Source organism: Trichechus manatus, unplaced genomic scaffold, assembly GCF_000243295.1.
Source record: "Trichechus manatus latirostris isolate Lorelei unplaced genomic scaffold, TriManLat1.0 scaffold00021, whole genome shotgun sequence".
Lineage (NCBI taxonomy): Eukaryota > Metazoa > Chordata > Mammalia > Sirenia > Trichechidae > Trichechus > Trichechus manatus.
This window is the reverse complement of record NW_004443957.1, coordinates 13,573,628-13,594,042: the sequence shown is the minus strand read 5'-3', so window position 1 is coordinate 13,594,042 and position 20,415 is coordinate 13,573,628. Positions and strand designations below refer to the sequence as shown.

Sequence of the window (20,415 nt, the reverse complement as noted above, 5' to 3'; positions counted from 1 at the left end):
CTGTCAATAATAAAAGACAGAACAGAAGAAAGTTGCAAAGGACCCACACAACTCTGTTGGAAACTTGCCTTCCTTTTTTATTTTCTCACATCTGAGGAAAGGTCCCTCTGCTTGCTACCGTTTTATCTCCTCCACCAAAAGACTCCCCAAAACCAAAACAATAGCAAAAATACCTCTCTGCTTGCTCCTGTCTCCTAGCACCTGAGAGTGTTTCTTATTCCCCAGCAATTATTATTTCCTCCCTAAGTTTCCATTTATAACCCTACTCACATAATTGCCAGACTGTGGTGAGCCTTCTGTTACAACAAAAACCTCTACATATAAACAGCTACCTTTCCCCATTGTCCTCATTCCAGGCCCTACAGAAGAAGAGTTATTTGGTACAGCTCACTCCCATAGAGTTAGTGCAAGGTTCTCAAACTCAGGAAGTTCATCCTGGAGAAGCAGTTTGAGGCACTGGCCTGATGCTCTGTGGAGAGCACCCTCTCTGAAGTGATGGGAACTAGAGAGTTCAGCATTCCTGCCGCCCTTTAGCAAGAGGATGAAGTTCAGCAAGGAAAGTAAAACCAAAAAAAAGACACCCAGTGCCGTTGAATTGATTTCAACTCATAGCTACTCCATGTACTACAAAGCAGAACTCTGCTCCATAGGGTTTTCTTGGCTGTAATCTTACCAGAAGTAGATTGCCAGGCCTTTCTTCCCTGGTGCCGCTGGATAGGTTTGAACCTCAAAACTTTAGGTTAGTAGTCAAGCGCAGACCATTTCAATCATCCAGGGACTGCCAACGAGACAAATGTTGCTGTTAGGTGCTGTTGAGTTGGTTCCGATTCATAGTGACCCTATATACAACAGAAGGAAACCCTGCCCAGTCCTGTGCCATCTTCATAATCGTTGCTATGTTTGAGCCCATTGTTGCAATTACTGTGTCAGTTTGTCTTGTTGAGGGTCTTCCTCTTTTTTGCTGACCCTCTACTTTACCAAGCATGTCCTTCTCTAGGGACTAGTCCCTCCTGATAACATGTCTAAAGTACTTGAGATGAAGTCTTGCCATCTTCGCGCCTAAGGAGCATTCTGGCTATAGTTCTTCCAAGACAGATTTTTTCATTCTTCTGGCAGTCCGTGGTATCTTCAATATTCTTTGCCAACACCATAATTCAAATGCATTAATTCTTCTTCAATCTTCCTTATTCATTGTCCAGTTTTCACATGCATATGAGGCAATTGAGAATACCGTGGCTTGGGTGAGGCACAGCTTAGTCCTCAAAGTGACATCTTTGCTTTCTAACACTTTTAAAGAGGTCTTTTGAAGCACATTTGCCCAATGCAATGTGTCGTTTGATTTCTTGACTGCTGCTTCCATGGGTGTTGATTGTGGATCCGAGTAAAATGAAATCCTTGACAGCTTCAATCTTTTCTCCGTTTGCCATGATGTTGCTTATTGGTCTGGTTGTGAGGATTTTTGTTTTCTTTATGTTGAGGTGTAATCCACATCGAAGGCTATAGTCTTTGATCTTCATCAGTAAGTGCTTCAAGTCCTCTTCACTTTCAGCAAGCAAGGTTGTGTCATCTGCTTGTTAATGAGTCTTCCTCCAATCCTGATGCTTTGTTCTTCTTGGATATTTGCTCAGCATATATGTTGAATTAAGTGTAGTGAAAGGATACAACCCTGGCACACATCTTTACTGATTTTAAACCACATGGTATCCCCTTGTTCTGTTTGAAAGACTGCCTCCTGGTCTGTGTACAGGTTCCTCATGGGCACAGTTAAATGTTCTGGAATTCCGTTCTTTGTAATGTTATCCATAATTTGTTATGATCCACATAGTCAGATGCCTTTGCATAGTCAATAAAATGCAGGTAGACATCTTTCTGGTATTCTGCTTTCAGCCAAGATCCATCTGACATCAGCAATGATATCCCTCATTCCAAATCCTCTTCTGAATCTGGCTTGAATTTCCATTAGTTCCCTGTCAGTGTATTGCTGCAACCGTTTTTGGATTATTTTCAGCAAAATTTTATTTATGTGTAATATTAATGATATTGTTCGATAATTTCTGCATTCCGTTGGATCGCCTTTCTTTGGAATGGGAACAAATATGGATCTCTTCCAGTAGGTTGGCCAGGTAGCTATTTTCCAAATTTCTTGGCATAGATGAGTGAGTGCTTCCAGCATTGCATCCATTTGTTGAAATATCTCAGTTGGTATTCTGTCAATTCCTGGAGCCTCGTTTTTCACCAATGCCTTCAGTGCAGCTTGGACTTCCACCTGCAGTACCATTGGTACTTGATCAGTATACTACTTCCTGAAGTGGTTGAACATCGACCAATTTTTTTTGGTACAGTGACTGTGTGTATTCCTTCTAACTTCTTTTGATGCTTCCTGTGTCGTTCAATATTTTGCCCACAGAATCTTTCAATAGTGCAACTCGAGGCTTAATTTTTTTCTTCAGTTCTCTTAGCTTGAGAAACACCAAGCGTGTTCTTCCCTTTTGGTTTTCTAACCCCAGGTCTTTGCACATTTCATTATACTACTTTACTTTGTCTTCTTGAGCCTTTGAAGTCTTCTGTTCAGCTCTTCATCATTTCTTCCATTAGCTTTAGCTACTCTACATTCAAGAGCAAGTTTCAGAGTCTCTTCTGATATCCATTTTGGTCTTTTCTTTCTTTCCTGTCTTTTTAAATGAACTTTTGCTTTCTTCATGTATGATGTCCTTCCTGTCATCCTCCGTCATTAAGGCCAGCTCTACTTTGAGGAGGCAGCTCCTTCCCAGTCATATTTTGAGTGTTTTCCAACCTGAGGGGCTCATCTTCTGGCAGTTTATCAGACAGTGTTTCACTGCTATACATAAGGTTTTCACTGGCCAATTTTTTTAGAAGTAGATTGCCAAGTCCTTCTTCCTAGCCTGTCTTAGTCTGGAAGCTCAGCTGAAACCTGTCCACCATGAGTGATCCTGCTGGTATTTGAAATACTGGTGGCATAGCTTCCAGCATCACAGCAACACAAAAGCCACCACAGTACGACAAACTACCAGACAAGTGGTGGAATGAGACAAATAGAGAGAGAGAATTCCTTCCTTTATACTCTCTTGTGAACCTGGCCCAGGAAGAGTGCAGAGGACTTGCACCCAACAGACCGTTGTTGACCCTGAGGGCCACTAGTTGACCAAGTCCTCTCTGAGGCCAGCTAATAACTTGGTGTTCCATGGGGATTAAGGTCATGGAGGTCATACAGCCACAGACATTGCCCGCCCTAGGCTAGGTTTGCCAGTTGCCTCCCGTCTTTGCCAGGCTCTGCAGAGAGGACAGTCAAGGAGTGAAAGACCAAGCTGGACTTTCAATGCTGAGATTTTTAACCCCACATGCCTTGCTTTTGTCTTGTTTCCAGTGGGCTCTCCCCGAAGTCCTGTAAATAAGACCACCTTGACGCTGATCAGCATCACCAGCTGTGTGATCGGCCTTGTGTGTGCCTCTCATGTCAGCTGCCCTCTCGTTGTCAAAATCACCTTGCACGTCCCCGAGCACCTGATCGCCGATGGTAAGCCTGCTTCTTCTGAGATGAGACCACTTTCCCCGAACAGGAAGGTTTTTAGGTTGGGCAAGAGATAGAGAAGTCAGGGATCACTGTTAGTTATTACAGTAACAGGAAACACACACACACCTTAAATAAAAACATAAACCCAAGTACATAAGACTTAGGAGAAAATCAGAGTGTCCACACGTGAAATAAGTAAGTAAGTTAAAAAAACTAAAATAAAAACACAACCGAACAAATCACCTCCTCTATTTTTGTGTCTAGTCCCATTTTTGCTTGGTTTGAAATAAGCCCCTGTCTTTGTAGAGAAATGTAGAGCACACTGGCTACAGGTAGGTAGGTGCTGAGGTTCACTTAGCTTTGAGAGGGGAACTGCTGAAGGGAGTAGTAGAGGTGTTTAAGGATTAGCCATGCTTCAGCTTGGTATGCCCAGGTGGAAAATTCCTAATTGCGGTAACTCGCTCTAAGCCTAGAACGCTGAAGCAATAATTTGCTTTCATCCAGGGAGACCCCAATATAATGAGGGAGTAATATAGGTACTGAGAGTCCCTGAATTATTTAAGCCCCGAGTACCTAATTGACTTGTTAATGTTTGTTCTCTCAGTTGCTGTAAGGCTGAAAACAGGTGGGGACTGTTCATGGTGTTAGGGGCCTGCTATTTCATGGCAAGCGAAGACAGGCAGCAGGTCCAAGTTCTTGGATGAAAGCCAGTGCCTGGGGCTGGGTCTGATGGAGCCGTGCCACGGCCATCACAGAGCTGCTCTGTCCCTGTGTCCTATAGGAACTCCTGGATGAGATGAGAAGGGGCAAGCCAGCAGGGATGTTAGGACAGGAGACCCTAAACCTCCTGGCCTCGCTGAAGTCTGAGTGACGACTGAGTTTCCTTCTGCTGATCCCTTGCTCTGGAGCTAATCAAGGGCCAGGGCTGGTGGGAGTAATGATCTCGTATCGGGACTAATGTGCATAGTGGTCTTTTCTCCGTCTCCAGTGACTTTCATACATTTGTGTGTATACACCGGGCATGCTTTCTCTCTCTGCTGCAGGGAGCCGCTTCATCTTGCTGGAGGGGAGCCAGCTGGATGCCAGCGATTGGCTAAACCCTGCCCAAGTGGTGCTCTTCTCTCAGCAGAACTCCAGTGGGCCCTGGGCCATGGACCTCTGTGCCCGGCGGCTCCTGGACCCCTGCGAACACCAATGTGACCCCGAAACTGGTAGGCAGGAGCACCGGGCAGCGGGTAACTGTCAGAGAGATAATGCCTCTTGCAAACACTCCCTCGAAACTCAGGCCATCCCGTCCAACTGTCCTGCTGCCATCGGGAGCCTAGACCGTGCAAGCTGTCAGCATGTGGTTGGGCCGCTGAGCATGTTGGCTTAAAATATGGAGTCATGTTCTGGCAGAAGCCTTGGAAGGTTGCTAACTGTAGCCCCAAGCCAGAAAGATCAGTTTAGGATGGTCTCCACAGTCCGTTTGTTATTAGTTGGGGGTATTTAGCTACTGGGGATAGATTTTTTTATGATTTTAAAATTAATGCATGTTTATAATAGACAATCTGCAAAGTTCAGAAAAGCTTAAAGAAGGAAATGATAACCATCCATAATTCTATCTCTTGGAGATTATCTCTTAAAATTTTAATATTTTCCCTTCCAATCTTTTTTCTACGCATGATTTTTTTAGAGGCTTGGGAGCGTACTAGATCTAGTAGAATTTTCCTGCTTTTTTTCACCGAACAAACATTCTATCATGACTATTTTCCAGGACCATTAAATAGTCCTCAATAAGATGACTTTAATGACCTTTTGTGTTCCTTGTATGTCTATATCATAACTCATTTAAATGCTCCCGTTATTTGACATTTACTACAAAACTAAACCAGTTACTGTAGATTTGCTTTAAATTTTTAATTTTTACGAACACTACTAAAATGACCATCCTTAACATATAAATGCAGGACCCATTTGAAGTTATTTTCTTTGGATACATTCTTAGAAGAGAGATTACTCTCTCAAAGAATATGTACATCTTTAAGGCTCTTATATTATCAAATGGGGCTGGGTCTTCTACGAGTAACGGTCCAAATGCAGACCTGGCATGCATTGGAGCACTGCCATGCTTCCTTGAGCTCCAACATACCCACGGGTATGGATGCCTCATTCCAAGGTGCTTTGCACTTTCATTGTAGAAGGGGTTCAGCTACAGCAGTCTTTATAAAGACCTGTTTCCAGTAGATTGAGTACCACAGATAGATCCTTCACAGAAAAGGTATGATGCCCTAGAGCAAAGGAAGAGGATAAGGTAATATCTAAGACCCCCAAGCAAAATGTTGCTGTATTTGAGGGCTATATATTAGTTTCTTGGGAACCCTGGTGGCACAGTGGTTAAGTGCTCAGCTGCTAACTGAAGGGTTAGCAGTTCGAACTCATCAGATGCTCCACAGGAGAAACATGTGACAGTCTACTTCCGTAAAGATCACAGCCTTGAAAACCCTATGGGACAGTTCTACTCTGTCCTATAGGGTTGCTATGAATCGGAATCGACTTGATGGCGATGGATTTGGTTTTTGGGTTAGTTTCCACAGGATGCTGTAATGATGTGGCACATGCTGTATGGCTTATAAGAACACACTTACTGTTTGCAGTTCTGGAGGCTAGAAGTCCAAATCAACGTGTCAGGGAGGCTTTGCTCCCTCTGAAGTCTCTAGGAGAAGGTCCTTTCTTGTCTCTACCAGCTTGTGGTGCCCCAGACCTTCCTCAGCATCTTCACATGCCAACCTTCATCTGTTTGTCTCTGTGTGTCTCTTCTTCTCTTTTAGAAGGACATGACTCAGATTAAGTTAGGATTCATCCTACTCCAGTGTGACCTCGTGTTAATTGGTAACATCTTAAAAGATCCCATTTCCAACAAGCTCATGTTCACAGATACCAGGGTTTAGGACTTCAGCATTGTCTTTTTGGGGAACACAATTCAGTTCATAACAGGAGCCAACTTGTCCAACTCTCTGTATGTCATTTATATCCTTCACCACTCACCACACAGACACACACACACACAGATACACACACATACACACACACCTTCCAGTACTGTGGTAGAGAGATCTTACTAAAGATTGAATCTAAGAGATCCAGCCCCTACTTCTGCATAATCCAGTATTACATCTCTTTTGGGGAGAAATTGATAACTGCAATGCCTGCAGTTCACCTTCTTATGTCTAAAAGTTGTTTTTACGTGGGCCCATCACAGAAATTCTAGGCCCCCGTATGGAAGAGAAGTACAGCATTTTAAACATCTGAAGTCTAAGACTGTGCTTGCTTGCTGCTTCTCCCACGCTGTCAGGCAAACACCAAACCAAACAGATGGGCTGTACACCATGCCCAAAAGCCAGGGTTCTCAGGAGAAAGAAAAAAAGAGCTAGTCTCAGAGGTGGGGCCTCTCCATGCTACTGAGCTGGTCTCTAGTCTCCCAGTTCTCCAGCTGGTTTGGATTAGAGGGGCTTGGGACAATCTCAGTTATTAAACTCACTGCTGAGAGAAGAATGATCTCCAGAGAGTCTTGGATGCTTCTAGTGGGGTTGAAAGAACAGGACACACCTTTAACTACACGTGGAAAGAAGGAATTGATTTTTTAAACTGAGAGGGGATCTTAGAGATAAATTGGACCAAACCAAAAACCCAATCAGCTTGATGGCAGTGGGTTTTTTTTTTTAAATTGCCATTGAGTCACTTCTGACTTATGGCGACTGCATGTGTTGCAGAGTAGAACTGCTCCATAGGGTTTTCTTGGTTGAAGTCTTAATAAAAGCAGATTATCAGGCCTTTCTTCCATGATACCACTGGGTGGGTTCGAACCACCAACCTTCAGGTTAGTAGTCGAATGTGAACTGCTTACCTAGTTGGACCTGCCTTCTTATTTTAGATCAATGCTTGAACATGCAAAGATGTGATATGACTTGCCCAAAGTCCCACAGCTACAGAAGACAGAGTCTGTGTTTTATCCATCATGAAATCAGAGCAGAGGTGGGATTATAAAGGGTTGTTTAATTTCCCCAGACATGTCAAGTCCAACATATTTGTCATTCAAAAATGATTTAAGCAAGAACCATTACTGAGCATCTCTGCTCCATGTGCCAGAAACTGAAGAAGCTGCTTGTCTGCAGCGAAGCTCTCCCATCAACCCTTCAGTCCCTTCCAGATGTCTTGTTTCTAATACTAGCTGAAAATGACTTTGGGAAGCCCATCCCCTGCCAGTGGCTTCCCTGTATCCGTGACAACTAATGAATTTCCAACTGGAAAGCCATGGAAGGAGACTAAAAATAAGAACCCAAATCCCACAACAGAACTAAGGTGCCACATCTTCATTTTGGATAGCAACTAGAAAGGATGCTGCAAAGACTTTTATTTTCGTTAATGCTGGAATTGGAAAGCCCCACCACCCCAACCACCCTGCTACTTTCTGCACACGGGATGATGTGGTCATCCCACACGTTCATCAGTAAGAAACTTTATCGCCTCCCACACTCCATCCTAGACCGTTTCTCCAAAGAGCTGAGTGTGGGAATTGGCTGAAAGTCAAGTCGACGTTATTTTTGCAATCCTCCAGCTAGCTCACTTGGAAATGTCATAGTGTTGGGACATGTGCTTTCCCAGCCATACTGAGGGGTCTGCCCATATGGATATGTGGAACTGTGCAAGTGCACGTGTATACTTTCACACACACACACACACACACACATACACTCACAGATGTTCAGTCACTGAAAAGGAGCAGCCTCTGGTGCCTGGAGCTCTCCTCAGGAATCCTTCCAAAGAGTGTCCCAAAGCTAAGTATGTGTCTAACCATCACCTGCACAGTGGTTCCGGGTTCCAGGCATGGTAGGCAGTATAACGCACCCCCAAAGATGTACGTGTCCTAATTCCCAGAACCTGTAATTGTGTTATGTTACATGACAGAAGTGAATTAAGGTGGTACCACGTGTCTGTCAGTTTGTCATACTGTGGTGGCTTATGTGTTACTGTGATGCTGGAAGCTGTGCCACCAGTATTTCAGATACCACCAGGGTCACCCATAGTGAACAGGTTTCAGCAGAGCTTCCAGAATAAGACTAGGAAGAAGGACCTGGCAATATACTTAAAAAAAAAATTGGCCAGTGACAACCTTATGAATAGCAGCGGAACATTGTCTGATATAGTGCCAGAAGATGAGCCCCTCAGGTTGGAAGACACTCAGAATATGACTGGAGAAGAGCTGCCTACTCTAAGGACCAAGCAGTGTTTCATTCTGTTGTTCATAGGGTAGCTGTGAGTTGGAACTGACTTGACAGCACCTAACATCGACAGCATAATCAGCTGACCTTAAAATAGGGACATGACCCTGGATTAACTGAGGATAACCAGTAACCAGTTGCCATCGAGTTGATGCCTACTCATGACAACCGTATGTGTATCAGAGTAGAACTGTACTCCATAGGGGTTTCAGTGGATGATTTTTCAGAAGTAGATCACCAGGCCTTTCTTCCAAGGTACCTCTAGGTGGACCTTTCAGTTAGCAGCCAAGTGCATTAACCATTTGCACTGGTGATATAATCACAAGACTCCATAAAAGTGGAAGAGAGAGCCAGAACAGGAGGTCAGAGTGATGTGATATGAGAAAGACTTTACCTGCGATTGCAGCTTTGAAGATGGAGGGAGGGGACCATGAGTCAAGGAATACAAGCAGCCTCTAGAAGCTGAAGCAGGCAAGAAAACAGATTCTTCCTTGCAGCCTCCAGAAAGGCTCCTTGATGTTAACCCGGTGAGGCCTTCTGACCTACAGACCCGTAAGGTAAATAAACTTACGTTGTTTTTAAGCCACTAAGTTCGTGGTAATTTGTTACAGCAGCAACAGGAAACTAATACACCAGGGACAGAAAAAAAGAACACGGAGAGAACAAATGGGCATTGTTGTGCTCCCTCTTCATGTCCCCCCACCCCAGTGTATAGAGGGTGACTACATGGACCTTCTCAAGATTGGTTGCGATAATCTGGGGAAGGACTGCAGCTGGAGGAAGCTCGCTGCTCTGTTTTCTGTTCTAGCTTCCCACTGCATTTACATTCTAGCAAAATGTTATTTGGGAGGGATGTAATGTACATAAAGCTCTTAGCCCAATGCCTGACATATAGTGAACACTAGCAGGTGTTAGCTGTTACTGTAATCATCAAGGGCCCTAGATTTCCTGATTTGAGTTTGGGTCTGCCTGATAAATGCAGGCCCACACCCCGAGGGCTGTCAGTCATTCTCCATCTCCTGCTGAGTACAGCTTGAGCTGTTACAGTGTCTCTCCTTTAAGGAGAGCTGTTCTAGCAGTCCTCACTTTTGACAGGTGTGTCCGTAGGATTTGTTTTTTTGGTGACTCAGGATGCGTGTGGATTAGGTTCCCAGGTTATCCCACTAACACTTCATTAAACATTGTGTTCCATTTCCACACCTGCTCTTTTAGGTGAGGGAATCAGTGGGAAATGTGTGGAAAAAGTGGTTTGCAGCAAAAATAATCATAGGTCCTATTTATTGCATTGGGCAAATCTGCTGCAAAAGACCTTCAAAGTGTTAAAAAGCAAAGATGTCAGTTTGAGGACTAAGGTGCACCTGACCCAAGCCATGGTGCTTTCAATAGCCTCATATGCATGTGAAAGCTGGACAATGAATAAGGAAGACTGAAGAAGAATGTATGCCTTCGAATTATGGTGTTGGCAAAAAATAGTGAATGTACCATGCACTGCGAAAAGAGTGAACAAATATGTCTTGAAAGAAGCACAGTAAGAATGCTCCGTAGAAGCAAGGATGGTGAGACTTTGTCTCACATACTTTGGACATGTTGTCAGGAGGGACCAGTCCCTGGAGAAGGACAGACATCATGCTTGGTAAAGTGGAGGGTCAGCAAAAAAGAGGAAGATCCTCAATGAGATGTATTGACACAGTGTCTACAGCAATGGGCTTAAACATAGCAACAATTGTGAGGATGGCACAGGACTGGGCAGGGTTTTGTTCTGTTGTACACAGGGTCACTATAAGTCAGAACCGATTCAGCGGCGCCTAACAGCAAAGCGTTTATTGAGAGCTCACTATGTATCAAGCACTGCAGTTTATTTAAATTATGTAGTTGAGTTTTCACAGCAACCCTATGAAGTAGATGGTGTTTTTATCCTCATTTTCCAGAGATGTTAACTGACTTGCCCATAGTCACTAGCCTAGTTAATGGCTGAGCCAGACTTCAGGCCCAGGCTGCCTGACTCCACACCCACACTGATGATCAAATATGCTATCCTGCCTCCCCACTGCTCATGCTTCAGGACACCCCAGAAGGATTAGAATTGTTCCCCTTCTGAGTGGCCGCAGCTGAGCTCCAACCCTCTGATGAAGCCCTTTGCCGACCTGCACGTTGACATTCTCTCCCATATCCTCCCAGGTTTGCATCCCAAGGGCCCGTGTCTGGTCCAGTTTGGCTAACAGCAAAGCACTGAGGTTGTATGGCCTAGTGCCCTGGCTGGATCCAGCCAGAGGTTCATTTTCCTGAGGTTCCTAAGGTTTTTTTGTTGTGGTTGTTTGTTTTATTTCTGATGGAAACAGACTATCTGGTTCTAAGACTTAGCGACTTTTCTCTCCACTCAATTCTGTATGGGCAGCTGTGGAGGATTCATACTTCAGCTTTATTTCCCATCACCTATCAGTTCTGTCCACAGACCCTCATTGCCCTTTTCAAGATAGGTAGCTTTTATCTGTCTGCAAGGAGCACAGACTTCCACCCTGAATCAAGTTTTGATCTCCATTCAGGAGGGTCACAGAAATCCCTTCTGTCCCAGGTCTTTCTATAGGCCAGACCCAATCACACAGAAATGTGTCAAACCTGGTGAGGGGGACTGCACCAGGTTTCCAGACTCAAGTCAGCCTACCTCCTCTTTGCTTGCTGCAAACTGCTGCCTCTCTGTAGCTGTCCTTAATTTTTGAACCTAATTTGGCAGGATAGCTCAGCCCCCATTTTGTTCCTGCTACTTGGATTGCCCACTCATTGCAAACTCACTTTTCTGTCTCCATTAAAGTATTTTCCTTCAGGGCGTATTTTTGGCATGTTTCCTGCCATCTCCCCTCCCAAAGTTGGGTGGACTGTTTGACCCTGAGCCTGCCTCTTGCCTGAAGTCTGCACAGGGAAAGGAGACCAGGTAATTAGACACTGTCTGAGTGCAGATGTCTTACAAAGATTTCCCTTTATAGACAAAGCACACCCTATTCCATTCAATAAAAGTCAATCGCTATTTACAGGATAGAGGTGACTTAGAGCTTTTGAGCTGGATCTGCATTTACTTCATGGAGAACTGGTGAGCCAGTCATGTCTGAAGAGCCCCAGCTTCATGGCCTTTCATTAATCCTTGGATGGGATTTGTGCCTCAGTCCTTCATCTGTAGAATGGGAAATGATGGAAAGCATTTTCTATCATACAAAGGACCTGAGGTGTTTGTCCTCAGGGTGCTAAGCACAAATTAAGTGTAACCAGCTCCAGGCCCCGCACTGGTCACATCTCGGTGTGCTTCTGCTCTTGGGCAGTGTGCTGGCTCTGATTGCCTCTTGCAGCTCCCACCATCCCAGCTGGGCACTTCTCCGTGGCTGTGACACGTCTCTCCATTGGATTCCTATGTACATCACCACAGAGTCAGCGCGTCATGTGTTCCCTGCCATCTGTCACAGCAGATGCAGAGCCTGTAACACTTCTAGCTTAGGAGGGCATCCAACACCCTTGTGGGGTCTTTAAAATTCACAGCTAACAGAGCCTGTGCTTGCATGAAACCCCTCTTAAAGTCAAGATTTAGCAGTTGGTTGCCATAGCAACTTTCCTCGTCAAGTCCTAACTCCTTTCAACGTAGATGGCCAAACTGGTTTTGAGGAGGAAGACAGAAGAGAGAAGTTTGGTGGGTTCTGGAAATGAGGCTCACTTGAGAGGCAAATTTTGGATATCCTTAAACTCTAGCCTGATATGTTTTAAAATTTCTATGTTTCTCTGACTTTGGGCTGCATATCCATTATGTGGAGAAAAGCTCTATCTCTTGTCTGCAGTGTGTCCCCACATAGAAATGAATGACGGAAGCCTCACAAGGAGTTAATGACTATGAAGGCAATTTGAGAAAGGTAAATGCGCTATACAAATCGTAGGTATTGCCCTCGTTAGGAAAATAAGGCTCTGCTGGAACTCTGAGTTGTTCCTGCATTTATTTTTACATGTTTTATGGTAACTATGTGTCAAATGTAGAAGAAGACTTCCTTTTTTGTCAGTCCTTAATTTTAGGCTAGGTGTCCAGCCAAGGCTATTCTAAGAGTCAGAGTGATGGGCAGACATCCTCCCAAGACAACTTCCTGTTTTTTACTATCATACTGAAATATCCACAACAACTATCAAGAAAGGATCTTCCACTAAGGGAGAAGGATATCTGGGCCCTTGACCCATTAATTGACTCGGCTATCTGCTTCTTGGGGGTGTAGCAGTATCTGAATTAAGGGCAAACTCTTCAATTAATTAATTTATTTTTCACTTCACAAGTATTTATTGAAAGCCTATTCCTATGGGGAGGAGTCCCTAGGTGGCACAGATGGTTTAAGCACTCAACTAGTACCTGAAAGGTTGGTAGTTTGAACCCACCCAGAAGTGTCTTGGAAGACAGGCCTGGCAATCTGTCCAAAAGGTCACACAGCCTTGAAAATCCTAGGAGCAATTCTACTCTGCACACATGGGGTCACCGTGAGTTGAAATCAACTCGACAACATCTAACAACAACATTCATATGTGGTGGGCAATGGTGGTATAGTGATAGAATTCTCACCTTCCATGCGGGACACCCGGACCCTATTCCCGGCCAATACACTTGATGCACAGCCGCCACGTGTCCCTCAGTGGAGGCTTGCATGTTGCTGTGATGGTAAGCAGGTTTCAGTGGAGCTTCCAGGCTGAGACAGACTAGGAAGAAAGACATGGTGATCTACTTCTAAAAAATCAACCAGTGAAAACCATATGGATCACAATTGTCTAATCCCATTGTACGTGGTGTCACCGTGAATCGGGCTAACTAGACAGCAGCTAACAACAACAATTCATATGGGGGGAAACTGACCTTTTTCCTGCCCTTCTGTAGCTTAACCTAGTGTCCATGCTTTCTCTGGAACAAAAAAGTATACAGCAGGCTCCTAGTACTTCCCTCCTTTGCCCTCCTTGGTACTTGCTTTCTTTATGTCTATCAGAAAAAGTCTTTATCCACAAGCCTTATTATCAACTACCTAATTTCAAGCTGTGTTTTGCTATATTTGACTCAGGGCTCCCTGACCATTTTCAGATATAGTTCAGCACCACTGAAGCCAGTAAATTTGAGCCCATTGTGGATCTAGCCCATGTGGAAACCTGACTTTGCCATACAGGAAACCAAGTGCTGATCTAATGCTCTCTGTGAACCCTTCACAAACCAAGAAGTTACTCGTTTTCATTCCACTCCCTTTCACATTGAGCTGAACAGGTGTCAGGGAAGAGAATGAGGGTCACCTGGTAGTGGGGCCCTGATGGATAGTAGCTAATGGTTCAGTCTTGAAATGAATGCTTGAGCTAAGATCCTAACAAAAAACGTTTTGCTCAGATCCTGTCTCAAGCCCTTCTCCCTTAAATGTGAGGCCCATTCACTTGATTTTTATTGGATTTTTATCTTTGGAAAAAGAAAATCACACTCAAAGCTATTGTCCTATTTTTATATCCTTTTAAGCATCTATTCCTTGGAAGATAGAGAAAACTGTCTACCCATTTTCTCCTTAGGGCAAATTTACAAATTTCAGGAAGTCACACCTTGTTCTTTCACTAGTTAAAAATTAAATAACCAGCCAGCAAAAGAATAAAAGCTAGTGCTTTGGTGGAAGTGGTCTCAGTAGTGTGGGGATACAGAGCATGTATAAGGAATTATTAGTATAAGAAAGCAACAACAGTTTTCTTCAAGGTCAGTAGTAAGTAGAGCAGTGACTCTTAATTGTTCAGCAGCCTCGGATTTGTTTGTACATCAAATGAATGTTAAGGAATCCTGCCTTGGGAGAATGCACATACATGCATGCACAGTTCTGCACACAATTTCAGAGGGTTCATGGACCTCTTGGTGTACAGAAAGAGTAACTAGTGATAATGAAGCAAAGTAATATCCTAAACAAACAGTATTGTAGATGATCCTTCTATTTTCCACCTCAAGATAATTAGCGATTTTTACTTAAAAACTAAAGCTTAGAGTTCCTATAAAACAATAGTAGTATAGGTGGCCTCCTTCTCTAAATATAGTAGTTGTTCTGTGGGGAACAAAAAAGACCTTTGTAGTCAGATAGTCATAGGTTCAAATCTTAACTCTGCCACTTACAAGCTGTTAACAAATCACTTAACTTTTGCAAGTTGCCCTTATCAACATAAAGTAGCTAATAATACCTATGCTTCAATATTCTTAGAAATAGTTGATGAATTAACTCACTTACACAGTCTTTGAACATTTATTGATCACCTGATATGTGCCTTGCAGTATACTGGGCACAGCAGAAATCAAGATGAAAAAGAGTGTCCCTTTTTCAAAGAGCTCTTATCTTTGTGTTTATAGAGCACACATAGTAGGTGCTTTGTAAATGTGAGATTCCTCTACCAGTGAATATTACCACCTGACTGAAAATGGAGATTGGTGGGTATGTTCATTCAGGTGGGCAGTAGAGAGAGGAATATGTGACATGATGGGATTTATTGTCTCACTCGTGCCTCTGTTAGTGACAGCTTCTCATTTCATATTAATTTTCTCAAACACAGACATGTTAATCCATTCATGTTTCTCTTTCTCCCTTCTTACCTGTTTCTAAGGGGAATGCCTCTGCTATGAAGGTTACATGAAGGACCCAGTACACAAGCACCTGTGCATTCGGAATGAATGGGGAATAAACCAGGGGTAAGTGAGGTAATGGCCAGATAGCTGGTTCCCAAGATAACACTGCTCTCTTGCACAGACAAGACGTGGAGCAACTGCGTGTAGAGGAATAAAGCTGAAGGGTGGTTATATTCTGAACAGCGGATGGGTAAAAATGTCATTGTGCACTTCCATATATATACCATTCCAATGACGTCCATATCATCTTTTTCTCCATTTACGAGTCAAGAGATGATGCCTCTGACTCGCAGCCCCACACCCTCCAGCTGGGATCTGAAAATCAAGCTGTCCCTCTCTTCTTTTTCACACCATCGCCAGCCATGAGGATTCCACAGGCAGAACTTAGCTGATGGTTTTGTTGGAGACACGTGAAGCCACACACACTCCACTGTAGCTCTTCCAGACTCGACAAGCTTTGCGAGACCGACATGAGTAGAAACTTGTTTTCACGAGCTCTGTCAGCAGGGGTGAAATTCAAAGATTCAGGGAGTACTCTGTATTGAGTAAGATAGTGTTTTTGCCTGATGCCCAATTACCATTTTTGTGTAAAACTTTTACTTCCTCCAAGAATACACATGATGGGGATAAAAGTAGTTCCCTTCTCTGTTGCTTTTTTAAAGCAATTTCCACCTTGTTTTGGATGCTGAGAGCTGTCCTTGTGCATTGGCTGGTCCATGGAGGGGGTGGGAGGAGAAAGGAATCAATAAATGCTAACTAATAATAACAATCATTGGAACAAGGACAACTAGAAAGAAATCAAAGCAAAAGACATCTTGGAGTGATTGATTGGACTGCAAATTAGATACATGTTTGCAGCCTGACAAGGTGGGAAAAAAGAAACCAATGAATGATTCTGGTAAAACTAAGCCTAGAATATTGAATATAGTCTTGGCCTCCTCAAAGCAATAAATATGGAGACAAATGGGTAAGAGTTTGGAGAAGAGCAATAAAAATGACTGAAGAGCACAAGGGAGTGATTTATGATGAAGGGATAGAAAAATTCAACTCTGAGAACTTGGCCAGCTGATGACTAAGTCAAGGCATGATAGATGCCCACAGACATTAGGAGAGGGCAAATGTTCTGGAACGGGTTGAAGTTGAGCAATAAGGACAGGAGAGAATGAAGTTAGAGAAAGGAAATCTGAGTCACAGGTCAGAAAGCTTGGGAAAGCCAAAATGCCATGAACTTTTTCTGTTAGTGAAAATGAAGGACTGCTCAGTTTTGACCAAATTTGAGATTGTATCAGAAAGAAGTCCACAAAATTTAGAGAAAGATGTTTGTAGAAGGGTAAATACCTATGAGTGGACCTGTTATTGAAATATTGATGAGAAGGGCAGGACACTTGGCTAACAGAGGTCAAGAGGGATATAAATAAAGAGGGCCACTCACTATTTAGTGCTGCTTAGTCCCTAGCCTCTCTTAACTCCCGGAAATGTTTGTGTAGTTGCTAGAGAGACAGAATTTCAGCTTATGTGATGGCCTTTTTGAGAATTCCAGTTGACTGCGATTCTTATGAGTAGAATATTGTAAAGGGTGAAGGATAAACCACCTCACTATCTCTTAGCCCTCAAACTTGCTGCTGAAGAAAAACAACTAGAAAATACCATTTCACTTTTTGCCCTGAATGATCCAGGCTAGCTCTCTGCAGTGATTGGATTTGGTGGTTAATCGCTCAAGCCTCCACATTTCTTGCCTTGTAGACAGATCATGTGAGGATGGGCCTGACTTCCCTTGATAATTGCACAAGACTTTGTCATTCCCTCTGGCTGTGTATAGAGACAGTCTTAGGATGTAGACAAGAGCCTCAAGGGAAATGGTGGAGGCCCCAGCGTTGGTGTCATTTAAAACAAGACAGGCTAAAGCACTGAGTTACAGACTGACAGGAACATTAGCCCCAGGAAATAGACAAGGAGACCTAATCTGTCATTTCCATCTCTAATTTCCATTATTCTCTGATCATCACTGTCTACGAGGTCTCATTTTGGGTACTAATAAAATAATGGAGCAACTGTTAGGAGGAGGGAAAAAGTGACTATTTTGAGGATAATGGAGCTAGAAGTGATAAGCAGCATGAGTTTATGTATATATTTTAAAAAGTACCAGATAAATGACTGCATTTTCCTCATAAAATGACAAGATAAACAAAAAGTAGAAGATGCCATACATCTTGATTTAAATAAGGGATCTGATACCACATTTCTTTAAATGATTCACACAAAACTAATCGAAATGGGTTTGACTGTGAAGACTGTCACTTGAATTGAAAACTGCCTGACAGATTGCCACCTGATGATACGTATTGGGATACTATTGAAAAATCAATGGTAGGTCTGATTTTCCTGAATATTTTATTTCATGTTCCAGAAGGTGGAGGTAAGTAACCCATGTGCGAGTATTGATGTTTTTCACTTAGCATTCTGTATTGCATACTTATATACAGTAGACCATTCTTTTGAAACAAAGCATCAAATCCTAGGCCAATAATAGTTAAAACCAATTCTCTTGTGAAAAATCTAGGTTAATGTACCAGGATAAAAGTAGCAATAAGCATTTGCGACTTTCAGACCAGGAAGAAAATTGATCAAGGGCACTAGTACAAAAAGTTACAAATGGATGATTCTGTGAGGCAGAGGATTTAGGCTGGGTAACTTTATCCAGCCTTTGTTTTGCTCTCCCCGTTACTGGACTTCTTGTTCTTGTTTTTCGTAGGAATAACCCAGTTTGTTTATAGGAAACTTCTCACCACCACACTTTGTCATTTATTCTCCTACTCATTCATGTTTTCAACAGATGTTCATTTCATTACCCATTGTGGCTCAGGCCATGCTAGATTACTTCTTCTCATCTACTTTATGAGAAGAAGATGTGGTTCCTGCTCTGGAGGAACTAATAGTCTAGGTAGGTAGGTGGGCACATAACAAACAATGGAAATTAATTCTAAAACATACTAAAATAAAGAAAAAGGTCTAGAGGATTGTAGCTGAAGTAGTGACTTATGTGAAAACATAAGGAAGAGAGTTTCACTGAAGTTACATTTTGAGCTGTTCTATTTGACAGGTAACAAAGGTAATTCTAAGCAGAGGGAACAACATGGGTGAAGGCATTGTATTAGGTTCTTGAGGCTGCCATAACAGATGGCCACGAACTGGCTAACTTAAAACCACAGAAATTTATTTTCTCACAGTTCTAGAGGACAGAAGTCACAAATCAAAGTGTAAGTACGGTGAGTTCCTTCTGGAAGGAACTCTCACAGGTTCTCTCTCATAGGTTCTGGGGGCTGCTGGCAATCCTTGGCATTCCTAGAATCGTAGACGCATCACTGCAATCTCTGCCACCGCCTTCACATCACCTTCTCCTCTGTGTATCTTCTCCCCTTCTCTTCTCCAGGACAATCTCATCTCAAGATCCTTAACTTAATTACATTTGCAAAGACTTGTTTTTTCTTTTTCCAAATAAAGTCCCATTCACTGGTTCCAAGTGGACATACCATTTAGGGGACTACCATTCAACCCACTATTGGCATGGAAACAAAGAAAATGGGTTTTTCCTGGAATAGTAAATAAATAGCTCAGTGTAGCTTTAAGAATGCAGCAAACTGCAGTGACAGGAGAGGAGTTGATAAGTGGGCAAGGACGAGATCTCCAAAGGTCTTGTTTGCTAAGGCTTTGGTCATTAAAGCTCCATTTACACTATGAAGTTCCAAGGTGTCTGTATGCTTGGTGGGTATCTCTTCTCTTGTTGTTGGTGCTGTCAAGTCGATTTTGACTCATAGCGACCCCATGTGATAGTGGAACTGCCTCATAGGCTTTTCTAGGCTGTAATCTTTATGGGAGCAAATCTCTAGGTCTTTCTCTCACAGAGCTGGTAGTTCGAACCACCAACATTTCAGTTAGTAGCCGAATGCTTAACCGTTGTATTACCAGGGCTCCTATCTCCTTACTACAGCATATTTTTCTGGCCCCTTTATAATAAATCAAAACAAACCTAAAGAAACAAACACAAATAAAATCCCTTGGTATTATCTAGATATTTACTTACCTTGCTTTTTCAGGACCTCTGGTGGTACAGTGGTTAAGAGCTCAGGCTGCTAACCAAAAGGACGGCAGTTCAAATCCACCAGCCGCCCCTTGGAAACCCTGTGGGACAGTTCTACTCTGTCCTCTGGGGTCACTGTGAATTGGAATTGACTCAGCTGCAACAGTTTTTTTTTCTTTTTTTTTTTTTGTTTGATTCTCCAAGCAAAACATTCCTAAATTTATCTTGTAGATTATACAAGACCAAACGGCAAAGAATGACAGAGAATTGGAAACCATACCTACAAGGATTGCAAATCAAGGGGATTGTGGCCATTTCTTGGTGTCCCCTTTCTACCAGCAGTGTCCAAGGAGAAGCCAGGCAGGTTGAGACGCACTTCATTGACTGGGGTGGTGAAGCTGGTTGCTCCAGCTCACTTAGGTGATGGGATCCAGAAGGCAGATTGTGAAATCACTGAACTCATTACACAACAAGGTCCTAGTCACTAAAAGTAAAAATAGCTTCAAAAAGATTTAAACAAAGTCGTGGATGACAGACTTCTAATGGGTTATTAAAAGAACATGGGATGCGTGAGGTTACCGCCTCGGTCTTTGAGGTTGGCAACAAAATCAATCATTTCCTGCCACAACACAACCCGTGGCACAGACTGCCAAACAAAGTTCCAAGAGTGAAAGGTTGTACCCCGGCCCGTGGGGTTACCACATGTGTCTACCTTCCCTGTGGCTGCAGCGACACAGCCAGAGACGATTACAGTCAGCATTTGCTACTTGTTTGCTAGGACAACAAGGACAAATTGAAAAATTTCAGATGAGAAATGAAAACAATAAATGAAAGTGGAGGAAGCAAGAGAGATTGATTTACATGAAAATATAAGAGGAGAGAAAAAAAATTTATTTAGCTACTT

General features: G+C 43.0%; 1 protein-coding gene across 3 annotated transcripts in view; it reads left to right on the top strand.

Moving 5' to 3' along the window:
- The window catches only part of ASTN1 (astrotactin 1), a 381,789-nt gene that overhangs the window by 174,754 nt on the left and 186,620 nt on the right, over positions 1 to 20,415 (top strand). For all 3 annotated transcript variants that reach the window (XM_004372849.2, XM_004372848.2, XM_004372850.2), the window contains exons 6-8: positions 3,386 to 3,535; positions 4,576 to 4,743; positions 15,412 to 15,496. In XM_004372849.2, the coding sequence (XP_004372906.1) occupies positions 3,386 to 3,535; positions 4,576 to 4,743; positions 15,412 to 15,496 (403 nt within the window). The remainder of the gene's footprint in view (positions 1 to 3,385; positions 3,536 to 4,575; positions 4,744 to 15,411; positions 15,497 to 20,415) is intronic.